Genomic DNA, 20,984 nt, shown 5'->3' with positions numbered 1-20,984 from the left:
CACAGCTACCTGTTTATGAGCGCCTCTAACAGGCTTCTCTTCTGCAACGCTGCCTGGGAGCAAAGACGCAGAATGCATCAGAATCATTTCACTCCGTGCTGTGGTCCCTGATGCCCAAAGAGCAGCATGCGTCGCTGATTGCTGTGGAGACAGCACTGCATGAGGCAGTCTTAAGATATAATGCTGGCTGCCACAGGGCCACCCAAGAGCTACGTTCATCAGTGGGTCTAACACCTGGCCATTCAACGGGCAGCCAAGAAAGATTCTCTGTGCTTGAATAAGGCCAAGAAGCGATCACAAGAGAAGGTGGAAAGGCGGCAAAAGAAGAGCGTGCCTAAGGACATCTCCAGTAACGCTGCAGTGTCATTTTAGACCAATATATGTGCTCAAAACTTTCATAGCTCATTTTCTCAACATTACTTTTTTGGCTGGTGAGGCTGCTTGTTCCAGCCATATCTCTGTAACCGCTCATCAGATTTCCAGAAGTTTTTTTTTTTATTGTGTATCTGAATAAATTTCCGAGGGCAAGACAAGCCCATATTTTTATAAATTGTGTCTGATTTGTGATAGTTAATCAAAATTTGATTGATAAAATCTTAATCACTGACACTAAATTCGGTGGTCTGCTAAAGTTTTTCAGCAAGGAAATTTAAAAAAAAGGGCTCTGTCTTGCCCTGAGGTAACCATCTGGGAATTATCAGTGAATTTCATAGCTGCAGCACCTTTTGAAAATTCTCCAGGCCTGGAATGAGAAAAACCATGTGCACCATTCTGACATATTGCTGTAACTTGAGAACCAGTGAACATAACTGCATGAAGCTTTGTAGTTCTACTAATGCCTTTGCTATGAGTCCATCCTGAAAATTTCATTAAGATATCTCAATAAACAAAAAAGTTGGTATCTGAGGGTAGCCTCCCCACTTAACACGGTAAAACAAAGGCTGTGTCATTTACAATCCGTGTGTGCCGCGTACATTTGTTTTACAAATAAACAATAGCCCTATTGAACTGATGTTAATGCACAAGTACCTTGGCCTCCATTTACAATCTGACTTAACATGGGATTATTATATTAACACAGTCCTTGCTTCTGCTAATCGTTCTCTCGGCCATCTTAAATGTAACATTAGGCAAGCGCCTATACACCTTCATAAACTTGCTTACACCACGTTAATCCGACCTAAAATTGAATGTGCGTCTACCATTGGGGGCCTTTATAAACACTGCATTGTTAACGACATGGAAACCCTTTAAAACCGTGCTGTTCGCTTCATCTACTCGGAATACTCAACTTTCACTAGTGACACTGCTTTAAAAAAAACATGCTTAATTGCAAGAGCTTTCACATCGGCATAAACGTGCTCGCTTATCACCTTTCCATAAACTTTATCATCACACATCCCTCCACAACAACTTTTTCCAGTAACCAGCAGCCATCTTTCCTCACCGGGACCATCCTAACAAAGTAAAACAGATAATGTTCCGCTTAAAACACTACGCTGCATCTTTCATACCACGCACATCAAGGGATTGGAACCAGTTGCCATCACACATTGCTACAGAAACTAACATCACAAATTTCAATACATTGTTCATGATAACGTACATGCAACCATCCCTGATTAACATTCCACTGGTTTGTTCTTCACACAGTGTGTTTATTAATTCCCTAGTTTGTTTTTCTATGTTTATTTGTATTCTGCACTTTTATTCAATTTACTTCACTTTATACTTTTTCTCTGTACATTTATCGCTGCTGAACTTCGTACCTGTTTGATTATGTTCTTGATTCATTCTACTTTTAACAACTGACAACTCAAGCTATGCTTATGTGTTGTTCATGTAACATGGAAATATATATGCAATATTTATACCTTTTTTTTGTAACTATTTGGTACTATTTTTATTGCAGCTTTTAAGTATTTTTTTACTGTATTATATTTTATTGTATTGCTTTCTTTATAAATTTTGCATACGCCTACACTTATTTGTACCAGACCCCCTGAAGCAGAGGGCCATTAGGGGAAACTTAAATAAATAAATAAATAAATAAATAAATAAATAAATGTTAACTATGCCTCAGTACTACGAACTAATACTGTACTGCGAAATCTGGGGATTCTTAGATTTCTGTGTATCTTTCACGGCAGCTGAAACAGTAGGCTAGCAGACAGACAACAAGGCGCAGAAAGTGGACACCGTGGCGCACGGGTTTGGAAAACCTGAGACAGCGCTCAGTAATAATAACTTTTTAAAAAATGGGGGAGATAATTTTCTTTTTTTTTTTAAATCTATTCCGGAGGCGATGACGCATCAGGTTTTGCAAGCACAAGCTTTGCCCAAGCAAGTGTCGCCTTGTTCCTTCTTTCACCCTTCACTCTGCGCATGCCCCTGTCTTTCGTGCTGCCGTTTTAGCTACGCATGCAGAGAAACGTAACCTCTGTACTTGTGGAGATGCCACGAGGTCGCACATTGCACTTTCCATACGGTGTTGTTTGCTTGCGCTTTACATACCTCAGGTGTCCGCCTCGAGTGAGACAATTGCAGTGAAATGTCAAAACAAACAAACATTGCACTTTGGAAGAGTCATGTAGCTTCCTTTTTGCTGGCTGTTTTCTCTACATCAGCGTCTGCTTTGCGTGCTTCACTCACGGTGCTTCGGTGGTGCGTAGCGGGTGGTGTGTAGCGGCGGAATCTATGGAAAATAGCAACAGCACAAGCTGAGAGCCAACAGCGACGTTTTTGTGCATAGCTCAAATGGTGACAACTTATGAACTGGTGGGTTGATGGGCGGAATGGTTGATTTTGCTATAACGACCTTTCAGAATAACAAACAATTTTTGGCGGCCCCGCGTGATTAGTCATGTCGGGATTTGACTATTGCAATGTACAGTATCCAACTAGTCCGTCTGGCTTTCCTTCTGCAGAAAGAGAATGTACCCACAACAGTGAAGCAGTGCAAGGCATGCAGATGTAGTCAATGTGGTGCCGCTGGAGGTGCTCTCTCGTTTGCTGTGCAATCACGGCTGTCAAATGCACCATTCAAAAGACATGATTACAGTCGAACCCACTTATAATGATCTATCAGTTATACAATATACATTCGTTAATTTGATGCCAGGTAATGCAATTTTCTTTGTTAATTCAATCCCTTCCAAAGGTCCCGGACAGCGTTCATGCATTTCTATGGGCCCAAACTTTTGTTATTTTTGTCCTAACATTGGCATTTACCAGATAATTCAAACTCGACCATTCAGAATGCAGGTACTACTGACCCTTACGGTTATCCCGATAGTGACGCCTTTAGGGGATAATGACCCATTGAAGAGCTTTCCCAGACAACGCAGACATCCTGAGGATGTTTGACAGATGTCCCTGTAAGGGTGTTGAGTATCTCAGGGATGTTCCTAAAGTGTCCTACGCTAATCCAGAGAACCTCCCATGTGAAACACCAAAAGCTGCCCCACGGAGATCCTGGTTGGGTCTTTTTCGCATGCAAATGAGTGGAGCAATAAAACTTGCACAACTTGTCATCAGCCTGCTTAAGTGCATGAATTTTGCGAACAGTCATCAGGCCCCAAGAAAAATTGGAGGACGCTTAAGCTTCGCCTTAAAAGTGCAACGCGATAGCGTTCCCGTCGACCCGCCAAGGGGTGTAAGGCAATGCGCTACGGTGCAGCGATCACTTACGAGGCGCCCCGCATCGGACTTTGCACCCACCAATCACGAGGTGAGTGCCGAGCAACAGAGCGTTCGGCGCGGCAACGAAACGTGCGCCTGAGCAAGCGGAACGAACCAAAGAACTCGGTGTCTTGGAGGGAGAAACGATCTACGCCAGCCAAACGTCGTGATCGGCACGGACAGCCGGGCCGCGACGCGCCATGAAGGCCAACGCGATCATGGGGCTGACGCCTCGATGGGATCGTCCTCTATCTCGCTTGGGAGCACCACGCAGACGCATGACTCCTTGGAAGCAGCTCGGCACACATCGCAGGGGACGCTTTCCCACTAGACGCACTACGGCGCAGCGATCACGTCAGAGGCGTCCCGCATCGGACGCTGCACCTAGGAATCGCGCTGTGAGCGGAAAGAGGAGCCGCGTCACCTAAACACGAGAGTTCGAGTGACGCACGCTGGAAGTTGGAAGGGGAGAGAGCGACAAAACTTATTAAACGCAAAGGTAGTGGGGCATCCTCGCACCGGTCCCCGCACGGCCCAAAGGGGAGAAGCGGGCGAGTGGCGCGCCACGTGTCGGGGCAGCGCCGCACATTGCGAGGAGGGGGTCTTCTGTGTTTGCCGCAAGATGGCTCTGCATGTGTGCAGAGCGAAGAAATGTAGCGGAAACGTACTTCGCTACTCGTGTAACTGCGACTTCTGTAAGTTACAGGCTTATAATTACCGATATACACCGCAGTATAACTTTCTACGGCACGTTTCTAAGGCAACACCGCATTCACTAGAGGCGCTTTTGTACTGCCTTGAAGCAGCAAATTCGTGGCTGAGTGGTAGCGTCTGCGTCTCACACTCTGGAGACCCTGGTTCGATTCCCACCCAGCCCACCTTGCAAGTTGTTTTTATTTATAATGTGCCTCCCGGGATTTATTGCGGCCAACGCCGACGACACCGGCTTTTCTGCAACACGAGCTCCTTAACGCTGTCGCGTTAAAATATAAACGTATCACGACCACACCACCTCTGGCAGTGCTAGCAGGTCGAGAAAGGGGAAATAATCAGCACAATCCATCGAAATTTGTGCGTTACATTACTGACAGGGAAGAAATGCGATATTTATAATTTGTGCTGGAGTAATTGGCCCTCAAGGTGTGCATAAACTTCATATGTAACCAATACATATATGGCCCATCAGCATTTTTGGATTACTAGAAAAAATAAAAACAATGAAGCGCACAGCATATTGGGCCTTTTTGTGTGCATTCATATGTGCTGCTGGCCAACTCTGCCAACAGATCCCGATAATGTCTGCAATCGCTCATTGTTGGGACTTTGCTGAATCCTACGTCCCACGTATGCCTGCAGAACATCTTTCATGGGACGTGGGATGGCGTTTTCTTTCTCTTTTTTAAATGTCCGTGGGATGTTGTGCATTGTCTGGGTAGGGGACAGAGTACGCATCAAGCACATGTCATTTTTCATCAAGAACACCTATTTTCGGCCTGCTCTAGGAAGATTTTCAAGCAATAAACATAGCTCGATTTACCCGATTATAATGCAAGCCTTTTTTTAACAATGAAAATTGGGCCATAAGTTGTCTCTGCGAAACTAGTTCTTGCACAGTTCTCCTTACAGCAGGCACCACATGCACTACGCCTGTTTGTACAATTTGGACCAAGCTTTGCTGTCATTGCTGTTGATATTAGTTTTCCTTGATTCAGTGTAAATGTGGCACGGTGCATAGCTACCAAGCGTGGTTGGAAAAGGTCAGCAGTTATTATGCGGGTATTGACAGATCATGGTTTGGCAACAGTCTACGTCGCTGCTTGTTGGGGTTTGCAATGGCATTCTAACCCATCTTTCAGGCTTAAGCAACATAGAAAATGCAACTTTACAGATCTCGGCACACTCAGCCTTGTGGCTGACGCGTAGGGGTGGGGGGTATCCTTAGAGGGGGGGGGGGGGAGGAGTGTAATCAAAGCATACCAGGAAGGGTGTGGATTGCTGCACACTCATTACTGTCAGTATTTAATTGCTGGTGCATGTCTCAGTAGAAGAAGACCTTTGTCGTGGTGGGTCACTTGTGCTTTGCAGATTGGTCTCTTCTGACATGATTGCCTTTCTTTTGAGTGCGGATGCCTCACTCTTTTCCTTTGCAGACTGCATACATTCCCGAGAAGGAGCACTATCACGTCACCAAGGCCCAAATGATGGCCACTATGGACACACTCATGGGGGGCAGGGCAGCCGAGGAACTTGTGTTTGGCTCCGAGAAAATCACTTCAGGTAACACTGGTTACATTGCCAGTCATTTTGCAGCACTTGCCACAGACATGTACATTGTATAAGAGAAAATATGTGCACTCACTTTATGCCACCGGCAAGGACAAGAATCTGTCTCGTGGCACTTTGCCGATTTCAGTGTAAGCCCATAACTACCAGCCCATAACTATGCTTCGTGTTGTAAGCTCTCACTGTTGTAATTTTCCACAAAAGGCTCAGTTTTTGTGCATATAGACTACAGTAGAACCTGTTTATAAAGAACTTGATGGTTCCGCGGAAAGGGGTCGTTATATATGGACTCGCCCTTAAATACACTAAAATATTAACTGCATTGAAGCTGGCTGCAGCAGTTACAGTTCGGCACACTTGGGTCTGAAAACCAAATTTTCAGTGTCATTTTTGTTCCCTGTGCATTCCCACACCTAGCTGCAAACTTGCGTTAGAAACATCTAAAGAATGAAATGTGGTGTCGTACATTTAGAAACTGCGCAGCCACCTTGTTTTATTTGAGAGTCTGTGATATATTTTACTGTGATATATTTTACTACCAGCACGACATGACTATTGTGCACAAGAGATTGAAGCGATTGAATTGTCTGGAAGTGTAAACTTTGAGAACTACTGCAGCATGCCGGCATTCTGCGAAGGTCTTGGACATCATTGTCTTGGCATTGCGACTAAGCGTCAAACACACTAGAGGTGTAAAGTTATGTTATCTGTGTTGCTTCGGGCAAAAAAAAATGCCATGTTCGAAAGTTAAATGTCACCGCAAACCGTGGTCATCTGCAAACGAAGCGCCGCCGAACTGTGATCTCCTGATAATAGCGAAGTAACTGCTGAGCCTTTTCAACATTGCGTGGCGATTGCGCACGATGCGGTGTTCTCACCGACTTGGGCTGCGTCAAGAGGAACCCTTGAGCTGCCGTTGTTCCCATGACGTAATGACAGAGATGGTCGTTTCAAGTCATTGAAACAGGTGTAATGCATGTGGTGCCGCACAGACCACTGTGCAAAAATGAGAGTGATGCATCTGATGTCACAGTGGTGCTGCTCATGCTGTGCGCCTCCGTCCTGGTGGCATGCCATGGCAGTGTGTGACCTTATTCGCTGCTTCCGAAATCTGCGTGTAGCGGTCGCTTGTTCATCTGGAAGACTGCATTATCGTCACGGTTGGACTGGAGCGGAGCACATGCTGTCGTGCACCCAGTTTGGTCACCGTTTTGTGCTTTGGTATCTTGCGTGCATCTTCTTTTTACCGTGCCTGGGTTTGAAGCGTTCATTGTAACAATATGGCGATTTAAGAAACAGTCTTTGTATCTGGAAGCAGTTTCAATAGGCAGGATTGGAAAATTGTAAAAGCACTGAAATGTGGTTGTTATAGCCAATAGATCATTATATCTAGGATCATTGTAAGTCGGTTTGACTGTTAAATATTACAAAAAATTACACCAGTCTGCTGGTCATATGACCACTGCACTCTGCAACTCATAATTTCAGGCTAGAGCAGATGTCTTGTGGGAATTGAGATTTTTTCTCAGATTCCCCAGCCGATAAACATTTGATGCCATTTGTTTGTAGCCAATGAAAACCCCCAGAAGTCATTCTTGAAATTTTCTGAGGATTCTGATGCAGGGGTAGAGTCCCTGCATCATCATTTATGTTCTTGGACTTTGTAAATGTTAGGGCTGACCGTGATAGTTTCAGTTCCAGGTTATATCAGTGAACATGTTTCATCCCGACATACCAGTGCAAAACTAATGCAAGAACACATAATACAGTGAAATCCCAATAATTCAAAATCTGTTATTTTATCTACAGATAATTAGTTGACACCATTCAACTGCTCTGTTGGTCCTGGCAAAGTATTTGAATAGAGAAACACTTTCACCAATTCGAACTCCAAAAACTGTAGAACGGTTAGTATATTGAAAATTTATCAGTTCCACAAACCACTTTTCGCACAAATTCACGTCAGAGGCTAAGGCTTGACGTGTTGCTAGCTACCGTATTGTCGCGTGCCACGAAAATGACGAGGGGAGATGCAAGGGAAGCAGAGACCAAACTGGAGCAAGCAGAGCGGCGCGCGCCCTTCGTTCCTGTCTTCTTGAAGAGAATGAGCAACGGTGCTGGACACGACTGAAGCAGACGAAGCACTTTAGTCTGTCTCAAGTCGCATCCCCTGGTCCTGTGCTGTTGCACGTTTTCGACATGTTCCGACCAGCCGAAGTTAGCACATTACCGCGTGCTTGCCTGGGCCCCCCTTCTAGTATGTGCTTGATTTGGTTACTGCACGTGCTCTCCTGTTGTTGTCTTTATTGCCACAGTGTTCAACTTGTGAAAGGAATAAACTGTCACCCATCTAGAGTAGCATGAAACTCCAAATGAAGACCTTGCGGGTTCCTCAGAAAGAAAAATTTGGAGTTAAACAAAAATTCATCCCAGTTTGGTGATTGAAACCGGGAATAGCGCCTCTTCTGGGCGTTGAGTAGTAACACTAATTTTGTGCTACTGTCAAGTGGATGACAATTTTAGAGCCGAGCTCTCAATTGTCCATTCCTGCGTTGAGCAGTGGCAATATACCTCATAACCAAGTGAACAGGCACAGGCGAAAGATGAAAGCGAACGCAGAGCAAAGCGGTAGATAGAAGAAGATCATGTGAGGAGGAAAGTGGGGGAGGAGTGGAGGGGAAACGGCCTGTGCATGCACTCAGTTGCCGGTGGCTACGGCATCCGCCACCGCGTGGGTGATCTCATCTGCACTCCCGAAGGGGGGACAGGGTGGCGTGAGGTGGGGAGGGCTGCGCTCATCCGCAGTGTCAACTGCAGAGGTCAGACCGCGGTACTAGCATGTGTGACGTGTATCGATGCTCCTTACAAGGGGCGATGGCAAACTGCTATGAGTAAGGGTCAATGTGACGATCCCTTGGGTGTTGTCGCCGCTGACACTGGTGGCACGATCTTCCCGCGACGAAAGGCCGCTCTCGTCGATGGTGTAATATAAGCGCGAGAAGAAAAGCGTAGTGCTGGTGCTATCTTGGAGGCCCCTCTTGTTTTTATGCAGTTCTCCATGCGGCATTGCCTGTGCTACACCTATTAGAACGATTTGGACCACAATTTGGAACAACGGCCTCTCAAGCCTTGCTATATTATGCTTGCTGTTGATATTCACATGGCCCGTTGGCATAAATGCGGCATGATGCGCCGCTGCCATGTGAAGTTGGAAAAAGTTGGTAGTTACTATGCTGTTATTGGGCGATCACGGTTCGTTGTCGTTTTGTTTGTCGTTGCTGATAACGGTTCACGATGGCGTTTCGGCTTTTGGGCTTCATACTTTCTCTGCCGAAGTGACCTAGAAAATGCAACTGCATGGCTCTTGGTGTGAGTGTGGTTGATGCTGTAGCTGTAATGGCATGACCTTTGCAAATTGCTGGCATCCTGGAATAGTTTCAGTTTGCAGCCAACGAGAATGCTTCACTGTCATATGCAGAATCCACATGTGCGCTGCCGATAGTAAAATGTATCAAGCACTCGAATAAAAAATGGTGACTGCTGCACTTGTTGTTTTGGAATGGCAGGTAATCGCAACTGGCTGGGAATTGTGGGAAGATGTGGGGTGGTGCTGGAAAAAAGAATGAAGATACTCAGAATCCGATTTTTGTACCAAAGTGGTGTTGAAATGTAACTGCCAACGCCAGCCTCAGCGTCGCTAAATTTTTGTGCACTTTGCAGGGTGACTTCACTACAACAAACTACTGATACGACTGCTTATCGCAAAGTTCGTTATAAATGGGTTCGCCTGTACCATCATCAAACATGAAAGCCACCACTGGTGGGTTTATTGACCAGTAGAGGAAGTTACAATATGAATCAAACTTAGAGGGAGTGCATAGTTAATGTATACGAATAGGACTTTCTTTGGTAAGTGACTAGTCGACACAAATACTGCTCACGTTTTGTCCAGTAAAACAGGCAGATGGTGGAATCCTCTGAAACATTGATTCGGTGTTCACAAGCCTGTACATTTAAATGTAAACCCCATGCAAGCGATTTCTTGCGTGACAGCGACAAGCGATGCGATGGAGATGGCTGTCGCGTTCGCTCGTCGCCCAGAAGTCAAACTCCAAGAGAGCGACTGCTTCTCGCGACAGCTCTCCAGTGTTGCCGGTATTAGGGGATCGAGTTAGCGCCAAACCTGGCGTGGCACTTGATATAATTATTTAAGTTGATTTGTTTGGCTGTACAAAGCAACAAAGTATTTCTGAAGGTCTTGCAATAGGTTTATTTTGTTTACATATCAAAATTTGGTAGTTTGCTCGTTCCGTTTGTATACTGAGAAGCGCGCACGTGCGCAAACTAGTAGTACTTCACTAAAGTACATCCCATTCCAGCTGCTTACGATTGGCTAGTCGCTCATAGCACTTCCGGGCGACGAATTCTATATTTGCAGCGAGAGGCAGGCCGCCGCGCGAGAGGCAGGCCGCCGCGCGCATGTGGTTCGGGCTTTATTGGCCGAGATGAAGCATAATCACTGCCGGAGTATTGTGAGTGTTGCATGTACTGCACCAGTCTGAAAGTGCATGTTTGCAGTGATGAGGGAGAGATTTATTGAGCTGGTGTGAGGTGTTGGTGAGAAGTCTTTCATAGCAAGGCACCGTAACATGGTGTTTTGTAAACATTTGCTTTGCATTTTTATGCCAGGTGCTTCAAGTGATCTGAAGCAGGCGACTGCACTTGCCACCAACATGGTCAAGGAGTGGGGCATGTCTGAAAAGGTATGCTGCCTCACAGATTTGTGCGACTAAGTTGATGAAATTAATGGTATTGGTGCATAATTGGAGGGTATGCATGTGTGATTTATTAGTCAACTTCAGTTAATTCGACTTTGATGTTGCCGATGGAGCTGATCTAAATATCTGGCAGGTTGAATTAATAGAAGAGGCAGACAGAAAATACTTCAGGCACAGCGCTGCAGTATTTCACAGTATTTACCTGAATCTGGCACGCTCACAGATCAAATCTGCACCTGGCTTTTACAGTACTTTACAGTACAGTACAGTACAGTACAGTACTTTACAATACTTTTCAAATTAGAAAGCACTGTGCACTGAAATCTAACATTCGCTCCTTTTTTTAACTAATAAAGTGCCTTCGATTCTGGCAATCAGAAAAAGATAATACCAGTGGAGTCTACCTTCATTAACTGGATATGTATTTACACTTCAAATTCATAGTTGCCACTCTTGGACAGCTCTTTTATTGCTTTCTAGAAACCACAACATGTCATCATCCTTGCAGTCCATTGTGTATGATATTCCACATTTCTTAAGACTCTATATATATATACAAAAAGAAAGACTGCTTTACCAGTGTGTAATACAGCTCAAGTGTTTGATACCCCAAAAACAAGACACACGATGCAGCTATGTTACCTCTAGCTAAGCATGTAAAGTAGCTGTATGAAAAGCGGCACATTGTCTCCAGCCTACGCGTAAACTTGTTCTGTCACCATCTGGTGACAATGGCCATGATTCTGGTTTTGTCAGTAGGCTGTTGCCATTGTTGCAAAAGCAGTTTCAGGTTTGATTGTAACGTGTGGGCAATTTTCACAAATATTCTTCAAAGAAAAAAATTACACATTACAATAAAGTAAATAAAGTAATCATACATTCTGATTTGCCATTTTTACTTGGAACTGCCCTTGGTAGAATTTCAACATACAACAGTCGCTGTAACAGGGCGGCAGGCATTGTGTTTAAAAAAGGTGCACTGGTTCTTATTCTTGGTATTGCTGTACAAATGGATACATGTAGGAGGGAAAGCTAGAAGAATTAATTTTCAAAGAGGATGTTGGGTGTTAGGGGTGTGCAAATAGCAGTTTACGAGACTGACTTGAATACGAATCAAATAGTGCCAGAAGTGAATTGAATACTTTTCTAATAGTTTTTGGGTAATTAACTATTGCTCTCATCACTGATCTTCTCACCATAGTATATTCACAACATTATCAAGTTTGTCATTATGCTGCATGTTATGAAGCATATGAAGTAGAACGCCTCCCCCTCTTTCCCTTAATTGGACTTAACTGTTAATTGGACCCTGATGGGATTGAAGAACTTGATTGAATTACCTGGTGGGTTGAATTAAGCAAGATACAGAAAAAATGCCAGAACCCCGCCAATTCATTTGGCAGTATTTTCAAGATTTTACCATGCCCTTGAATCACATGCGTGTCCACTTTCTACATGTCCGATCTCAAAAACTAACATAGAAATTACATTGAAGCTCTTAAAGTAGAAATCTAGCACACACCTGAATTCTTAGCAAGAAAAGTAAGCAAGGATCTAATATGTGTCAACGCCTCCTCTAACTATATGCCAGTCAAACGGGCGGCGAGAGCACTGCTGAACCCTTTCCTACCACCCTCTCGGGGCGGCCGCAGAGGCGCTGAGGTCTGACACTATGTTCCCTCGTGGTGCTGCGGCGTGCTTGCGTGCACTGTAGGGGTTGAGGGACAGACTTCGGGATGAAAACCAAACTTGGGAAGGTTTATTTTACATTATATACAGAGAGGTGAGAGTCAAGTAACAGTAGTACAGTCATTACGGGCCGGCAACAACTCGGACGCTGCGGCCCGCGGCAAGAAGTTCGAGAGAGGTGAATCAGGGAATGCTCAGGTCTCTCTGGAATCCTTTTAAACCCTTAGAGGACTGGAAGTCTCGTCATGTTCGGCCAATGGGAGAGTCCGCTCCGATGACGCCACCTTCGGCCAATGGTAGGCACCCGTGCGGTGATGTCACACCCGGCGGCTCCCCGCGGTCTTGCCTTGCTGTGGTGCAATGCTCTCTTCAAAGGCGGCGAAGGGGGGACAATTGGGCTCCATTGTCCGAGGGCCCACCTGCTCCCGGTGGTACGGCCCCGCTGTGGTGGCAAATGCCTTCTTCAAAGGCGACCGGTGCGACGCTGCCAGGCCTTCCCGGTACATCACAGCCGTCTTGTTTCGGGACCCACTTTCCTTGCAACAATGCCGGGCGATCCCTTCGTTTTCTGGAAAACTCAAGCATTGAATAGCTACCGCGGCGTACGAACTTGTTGGCACGTGAACTTGTTGGCTCGAGCGATCCTCTGGAATGTGTCATCCGTGTTTCTGCATCCCTTACTTAGAAGTGGCGCGATTCGAAGTGGTCTGGGGAATTTGAAGTAGGCGCAGGGAACAGCTCCATATCTAACAGCTCGTCCTCACCCCGGTTGTTCTGAATGGCCGGTGAACTCAATTCGCTGGCCATGAGGAACGCTGAAAGAACCTGCAGGGTATTGGTGTCGAGCCTCGTTTGACGAACTTCGGGATCCTGGGCCCTGGAGAACATACGTCAAACAAACAAAACAACACAGCGCTGCACCACGTGTAAGCGTAGGCTCTTCACCCCTGACTCGCCAGGCTATTACTGAGTCAAAATGAACCCTGATCTTTTAGTTTCCCCAATTTTGACAAAGCAGTTCCAACCACCCTTCCAAACCGCTATCCATTTCTCCCCGAATGCCGACAAGACCAGAGTACTATTGTTGCTGCAAAACAAAGGGTCGTCGACGTTGCAAACAACAAATGAAAACAGCCAAACATAACTTAAGTGGCCTAACTACACGAACAGCATGTTTCCAAACTATCGCAGTGGCGTACTTATCGCACGTATTGGTGCCACTGAACAATCTGGTCAACCTCACAAGTACGAAATCACAAGCGCACTAGCCTTGTGGTCACTAAACAGAACGCATACTTGCGTTGTAGGCAAACTTTTCATTTACGCTTACTCACGTTTTTTTTTCTGAAAGTCCTACAGGACACGTGACTTAAACGAACAATTAAACTTGCGGGACTTACACACTCCGCAGAACTCTTAAAATGATGCGTCTTCTACTAACTCTTTCCACGCACGCTCACTAAAGAAGTCAGAATACGGCTGCCCTCAACACACAAGCAACCCAGTCATAAACGTTCTGCTTCCTTCCGTCCGCACAGGACACGCGTTAATGGACCTAAGAGCTCTTCTCAGTGCAAATCACGCACTTACTGAAAATCTACGCGCTTAACCTTAGAAAATTCAAAAACACTTAAAAAGAAAGAAGGTTAAATAACACACACGCGCGTTAAGATAGGCCTTTCAACAATAACCTTGACCCTCAGGTTACTCGCACACACAAAAAGAAAGCCTATTTACTCATTAACTAACACTCGCGAGACTACATGTTTACACAAACCTCATCTTTCAAATCTCCGAGCTTCTCAAACGAAAACACAAACAAAGCTCAAACCTTACATATTGAAAGAAATCCTAGTCTCAAATCGCGAAAACTTTCCGATGCTCAAAATAAAAAACAACACACTTCATTTCTACGGAAGCGCTCTTGGCCTCCCTTTCCAAACGCTTATGTCTGACTCATACTTTGAGTCGGACTCGAGGTGGTCGCGGTTTGAAAGCTGCTCTGGCTGCCGAGGAACAACAAAAGGGCTGACTCACTATCAGCTCCCCCAAGACGTTACGGTCTCCTGCCAATTTGCGTCCTGGCGCCCCGCTTTCCTCACAAACTCGATTGACCGCGTCGCTACTCCCCACCTGGTCTCGTCTTGCCACCTTGCGCTTCTTCGTACTGCACGCTGAGCTATAAAAAGAACTACGGAACGACGAGCAGTTTAACTGCCCCGTGCCCTTTGTCCGCGTCCGCGCAGAACATGCTTCGCGGTCTCTTTTTGACCTGTGGCTCGAACGTTTTGGATGCGTCAACATCGTCCGAGACGACCGCACCTTTTTCCTCGCGCCCTGCCCGTTTGGGTCTCTCGCCATCTTTGGCGGCGCTACATTAGTTACCGTCTTTCGGTCTTTACCGCGCTTCTTTTTACGGCGCTTTCTCTTTGCACTCGCTTTCATGTCGCCTTCTCGTGCCTCGTGCTGGCCGGTACACATTTCGTCGGCCCGGATCGGTCTCTTACCCGCACAGTCTGAGTGATTTACATTTAAATCTACTCTCACTTTGCCTCGACTGGCGGACAGCCCAACCGACTCTGGAACAATGCAGCAGGCTTTACTCGAGTTAGACAACTCGCACTCTTGCGAACTGCCCTCTACTACATTGCCCAGCTCACGCTGTGCATCGACACACAGTCCGTCGGTATCGATCGCTGTCTCACGCGCACAGTCCGAATGATTAATAACTGAACCATCCCTATCTAGGCTATCTAGACTGGCGGAGAGCCGCACCGATCCCTGAACAATGCAGTTGTTCTCTCGTGAACTACAGAGCTCGCCATCCCGAGAACTACTCTCAACTGCATCGTCCAGTTCGCACTTCACTTCTGCACGCAGATCTGGCTCTACATGGGTGCTCGCGTCTGTTGGGTCAGCAGTACCCTTTTCTTCGCTAGCAACCTCGCTAACATTACCAGCGACGCACACGCGCGGTAACTGTGCCAATTTGTTCGCAGCTGGCCTAGCTGTCTCTACAGTCATCTGTTGCCACAGCACCTCGTCGCTCTCCTTGCGGCCTTTAACGGCCTCTGTTGCCACTAAGGCATCGTTAGCAGCTAGCCTTTTCCCTTCACTTATGAATGTGCAGCCAATCTCACAGGCACTACTCTTCTCGTCCGCTTTCGGCGAAAATCCGCTCGATGCTGCCTCATTCTTTCGCTCTGTACTACCTACAGAATTCTCAGACAGCCGTTGTCTCTGTGCCATTAACTGATCACAATACTGTATCTCTTTGATCAGTGCTGCCTTCTCTCTCTCATACTTTTGCTCACGCTTACGTTCCTGATACTCACGTTCGCGTTCATTCTCACGTTCGTGACGCTCACACTTAAGAGTAAGTTCTTGAAGCTCACGCTTCCGTTCATTCTCGCGTTCTTAACGCTTACGCTCACTCTTACGTTCACGACGCTCACGCTCCCGTGGTTCCTGTATCACCTCCCAAGCAAGCTCAATGCTTTTGTCATCATTGCCACTATCTTCAATCGCCTTTATGATAGCTGGCGTTTTCATCCGTTCGTCCGCCTCAACTCCCAAATCGTCGCACACCAACAACAAGTCTAACCTCGTCAACTTTCTAAGATCCATGGCAGCTGCCCCGACTGGTGGTTAGAACTGTTTTCCTTAATTAATTTGTGCAAATACACAATGCATCAAACTCCCGATTCCCAGAACTATCAAAATGAACACACTACATTTGAGTCTGGCGAATCAAAAGGAAAAAAACCACACGCTCACTTACGGTTGCAGCACTCTGCCATCCGGTTCATTTGTCCGCTGTTCCCGGTTCCTCCGGACTCCCTGGGTCGAAGGCTCGCTCTTCTTCGCTACTCCCAGTTTCTTCGGACCTCTTTCGACGAAGGCTCTCTCTTCTTCGCTCTTCCCGGTTCCTTAGGATCTCTCTCGACGAAGGTTGATCCGTAGCGCTGCCACGAGCTGTTGCATTCGGAGGCGATCTCACCGCTGCCAACCAGATGTAGGGGTTGGGGGACGGACTTCGGGATGAAAAACAAACTTGGGAAGGTTTATTTTACATTATATACAGAGAGGTGAGAGTCAAGTAACAGTAGTACAGTCATTACGGGCCGGCAGCAACTCGGACGCTGCGGCCCGCGGCAAGAAGTTCGAGAGAGGTGAATCAGGGAATGCTCAGGTCTCTCTGGAATCCTTCTTTTAAACCCTTTGAGGACTGGAAGTCGCGTCATGTTCGGCCAATGGGAGAGTCCGCTCCGATGATGCCACCTTCGGCCAATGGTAGGCACCCGTGCGGTGATGTCACACCCGGCGGCTCCCCGCGGTCTTGCCTTGCTGTGGTGCAATGCTCCCTTCAAAGGCGGCGAAGGGGGGACAATTGGGCTCCATTGTCCGAGGGCCCACGTGCTCCCGGTGGTACGGCCCCGCTGTGGTGGCAAATGCCTTCTTCAAAGGCGACCGGTGCGACGCTGCCAGGCCTTTCCCGGTACATCACAGCCGTCTTGTTTCGGGACCCACTTTCCTTGCAACAATGCCGGGCGATCCCTTCGTTTTCTGGAAAACTCAAGCATTGAATAGCTACCGCGGCGTACGAACTTGTTGGCACGTGAACTTGTTGGCTCGAGCGATCCTCTGGAATGTGTCATCCGTGTTTCTGCATCCCTTACTTAGAAGTGGCGCGATTTGAAGTGGTCTGGGGAATTTGAAGTAGGCGCAGGAAACAGCTCCATATCTAAGAGCGCTTGCTTGTTCCAAGCTTTTCCAGGCTTCTCTAACGCTAAATGCTGCAATTATGCGGTATTGCTGCATGCCATTGTGCATGCAGAGTCGGCGTAAAAAGGAGCCAGGTGTCGCAAGATACCCGCTGACCTCAATGCACGTGCACGGTGACTCAAAGCGATTTCCAGAAAGGACTGGGAGCCGAATACTACTTCCAATTATTCCGTAGTGTGCAGCCTGCATTTCAATGCATCGGACTTCAAAGATAATTGCAAGAACTGGCAGCTGAAACCAGGCTTTGTGCCAAGCATTTTCTCTGGCTACCCTTTGTACGTAAGAAAGGCTCTCGCAACCACAAGAAGCGATGCCAGTATTCGGAAATGTGAGCGAGAGCTTTCAACAGACGGTTTGTCAAAGCTATGCTCGGTTGGTGGGAGTACCAGCAGAACGGCTACATCAAGCATTGCCTCTCTAAGCAGCGAAAGTGGACATACTCCATACAGCAGAAGGCAAGTTGGATATGAGTGTGCCTTGACCAACGCAGATGAAAGTGCAGCGTGCTGTTCCTTAATCAACGTAGCGACTCCAGACGCTGTGCACGCTCAAGGCAGTCGCAAGGACACAGGTGAGGCAGATGCTAATTTTTCAAGTCTTATGGAACTGCCGCAGACCAAAGTTTATGCAACGCGCTCCTACGGTGTGCAGACGTCCACGACAGCATGCTCTTCAAGCGTTTTTGTCGAACGGAAACGATGGCGGGAAAAAGAGTGCGCACTCAAATAAAGGAATGAAATGCTTCAGAGGACTGTAGATTCCTACGAGAAAGAGCTTCAAAAACTCAAAGAGCAAAGCTACGTGAACACATTTTTAGAAGTTGCATCCGATGCGGAAGAGGGAAGTATGAAGGCGACGTTTCTTCTGGACCAGATGAAACACTGCAAGAAGAAACGGCCAGCGTGTTCAGAGCCAACAGTGAGACATTGCATCATTCTAAGAAACTTGTCCACCAAGGCCTATGAACATCCAAGGTCCGAAGAGCCTGCTGAAGCTTCCATGTCTAAATACCTTGCAGAAATATATTGGCACAATATCTGGAGAAATCGGATTTAGTGAATTGGTGCGCTGTCGGCTACAAGCAGAACTTAAAACATGTGGACTTGTTGTGGATGAAATGAGAATTCAACAAAAGCTGGAATATCATAGGCAAAGCGACGCTTTTGTTGGGGAAGTTGATTTCAGTTCTGACCTACAGCACCTTGTTACTGAATCGGAAAACTGCACTCTGGCTAATTCTCTCTTGTGCTTCCTGCCTTGTGGCCTGCATGGGAAATCCAAAATACCAGTTGCTTACTTTTTTACAAAGGGATGCACCGGCGAGCAGCTCGCCACTTGCATGTCATCTGAAGAGTAGAAGATGTGGGATTTGATGTCATGCGTCTTGTCATTGACAACCACCGGATCAATGTCATTGCGATGGATACATTGTACAAAGGCGAGGTGAAAACACTTGCTCATCTTTATAATCCCACGAAACCTCTATTCCTTGCCTTCGACCAAAGTCACATTGTGAAAAATATAAGATCGCAATTCCTGGCGAAAGATATAGGTGGCTCGCAAGAAATATCTTCGAAGTATTTGAAGACATTGTACAGAATGAAACAGCACTCGACAATACGGCCGATACGGTTCCTTATGCGCAAGCACTTGTATCTCTCAAACATTGAAAAAATTAATGTGCAGTCAGCCATGCAATTGTTCAGCGCTCCAGTAACAGCAGCATTAGGCAACCTGAAGGACGAGGCTGGCCGTACTTGTGATGCAGAGTTCGCTACAGCAGGGCCAACAATATACTTCATGAAAGTCATACAGAAGTGGTTTACTCTCATGAATGTGGGCAACTGTCAAAAACACATTCATCGAAATGATCCTGACACACGTCAGTTAACATCAGTTGATGATGAGAGACTGAGATGGCTTGGATTCAAATTTCTTGCTTACATGGAGGAACTCAGAAAGAAGAGCAAACCTGAGAATTTTCTCGCAAAGAAAACCTACCATGCACTCATGATAACAACGAAGTCAAATGTTGAGTGCATTCAACATCTGCTTCTTGTCAGAAAGTTCAAGTTTCTGTTGACGAGAAAAATGGCAAGTGACGCAATTGAACCCTTGTTTGGATTCCTGCGCAGAAGTGCTGGGTGCAATGATGCGCTGGATGTGAAAAGTGCTGTATAGGGGCTGGAGAAGATGCTCAAGACTGGAATTGTTGCTGCTTTGAGTGATAGCAACGGGCAGAGTTCATTCTCTTTCTCAGCCAAAAACTAATTCCAGCTAACCAGCACTACCACCCGCTCAATGAAGCGATGGAGAAGCTTCTCAATGTAGCAGAGGAGAAACTGTATGACCAAGGCGTCAGCACAATGCCGCTCGTTTCAAACCCAGATGTGGCCAGTGTAGCTTTAATAGGAGGGTTCATCGTTTGCACAGCAAGTGAGCAAATCCCATGCGGAAATTGGATTTCGCTCCTGCAGGCACCTAAAAGCAACAATCCCCTACACGGTCTCATCGCTCACGAGGACCAAGGAGAACTTTACTGCCTGAACGAGGAGCTGGTAAATGTTCCGAGAGGGCTTCAGAGATTTGCTGATACCGTGCTCAACAACAGAAGTTCTATTGCTAGGCCGTTAGAAGTCTGCGTTGAAAGAAGCGTCTGGGCTCTCATGGAACTTCCTGTGCTCTGTTGCGAAAAGTGCGACGAAAAGCAAAGAAAGATGGTTCTGCATCTCATCGCAAAGAAGTTTATGAAGCCCATTTTCACAAACTATGCCATTGGAGTGACGGACAGAAACAGGGCGACAAAGCTTCTTGAGCGGAAACCATTGTCCTGCAAAGTGTTGAAGGTGTAGCTGGCCAACCCTGTGAAGCTGTGATCTTTGTCTTCATGAGCAGGTAGACAATGCGTAATCATTTTACATGCCCACAGTAAGGGTGAAATAAACACAGTTAATATGTGTACTTGCTTCTCTACTATGTGGTGTCCTTCATTTTTGCATGTTTATCGAACCAGACCGATCGCTCTTCTTCCTGCTTGGTGCCGGGCCGGTACTGCAAGTTCTTTACGATTTACTTGGCACTGATGCGAAATGTATTTAACATCTACATGTGATAATCTGCTTGCAGCCACAGCAAGTGTTTAAATTTTAATGCCCAAAATGTTGATGGGAGGTCGCTGCTGCACCCCGCCCATTGGAACGGTCGTTCCCGACCCACAGAAGCACCGCACGAGACAGTGTCAGAGTGTGGCGCCACCCCTTGGTGAAAGCGCGCAGGCGGAACGCCAACAATGGGAGAGCGAGCCGTCTGCCTGGCGTCTAGTTAGAGGAGGCATTGTATGTGTTTAGTGGCTACCAGTTTCCTAAAGTCAGCGTCGCCGCAATACATCTGTAATTTGCAGTAAAGCACATTAATGCCGTGAAGGTGGTTTTTGGTTTTGTATCTGATTGCACCACGCAGGCAATTTTCAACTTAGTTTTCTTGGTAAAGATGAAGGCGCACTTTAAAATTGGGCAAATACCATAATCTGAACTTATAGCTGGAAACTCTTTCTAGGGCAGGCCAGAAATAGGCATTTTTGGCGGGAGGTGACATGTGTTTCATGTATTCGCTATCCCCAAAGTTCCACTGTGGCAGATGCTGCCACTAAAGGGGTTGCGATTAAGGTCACCATAGGGGGCAGGTGCATGCGTGCCGATTGGTCAACTTGGAATTATTTGGCAAAGGCCAATTTTAGTTAATAAAGAAAAAATCAGACATCCACCCTCG

The 20,984-nt window shown here is 46.5% G+C and overlaps 1 protein-coding gene across 4 annotated transcripts in view; it reads left to right on the top strand.

The window, feature by feature from the left end:
- YME1L (ATP-dependent zinc metalloprotease YME1L) overlaps nucleotides 1–20,984 on the top strand; it is a 191,712-nt gene that overhangs the window by 143,415 nt on the left and 27,313 nt on the right. For all 4 annotated transcript variants that reach the window (XM_055071542.2, XM_050180072.3, XM_050180074.3 and 1 more), the window contains 2 exons: nucleotides 5,832–5,958; nucleotides 10,654–10,727. In XM_055071542.2, the coding sequence (XP_054927517.1) occupies nucleotides 5,832–5,958; nucleotides 10,654–10,727 (201 nt within the window). The remainder of the gene's footprint in view (nucleotides 1–5,831; nucleotides 5,959–10,653; nucleotides 10,728–20,984) is intronic.

This window comes from Dermacentor andersoni, chromosome 5 (genome assembly GCF_023375885.2).
Source record: "Dermacentor andersoni chromosome 5, qqDerAnde1_hic_scaffold, whole genome shotgun sequence".
Taxonomy (NCBI): domain Eukaryota; kingdom Metazoa; phylum Arthropoda; class Arachnida; order Ixodida; family Ixodidae; genus Dermacentor; species Dermacentor andersoni.
Note: the sequence above shows the minus strand (reverse complement) of the source record. Positions and strands in the feature narration are given on the sequence as shown.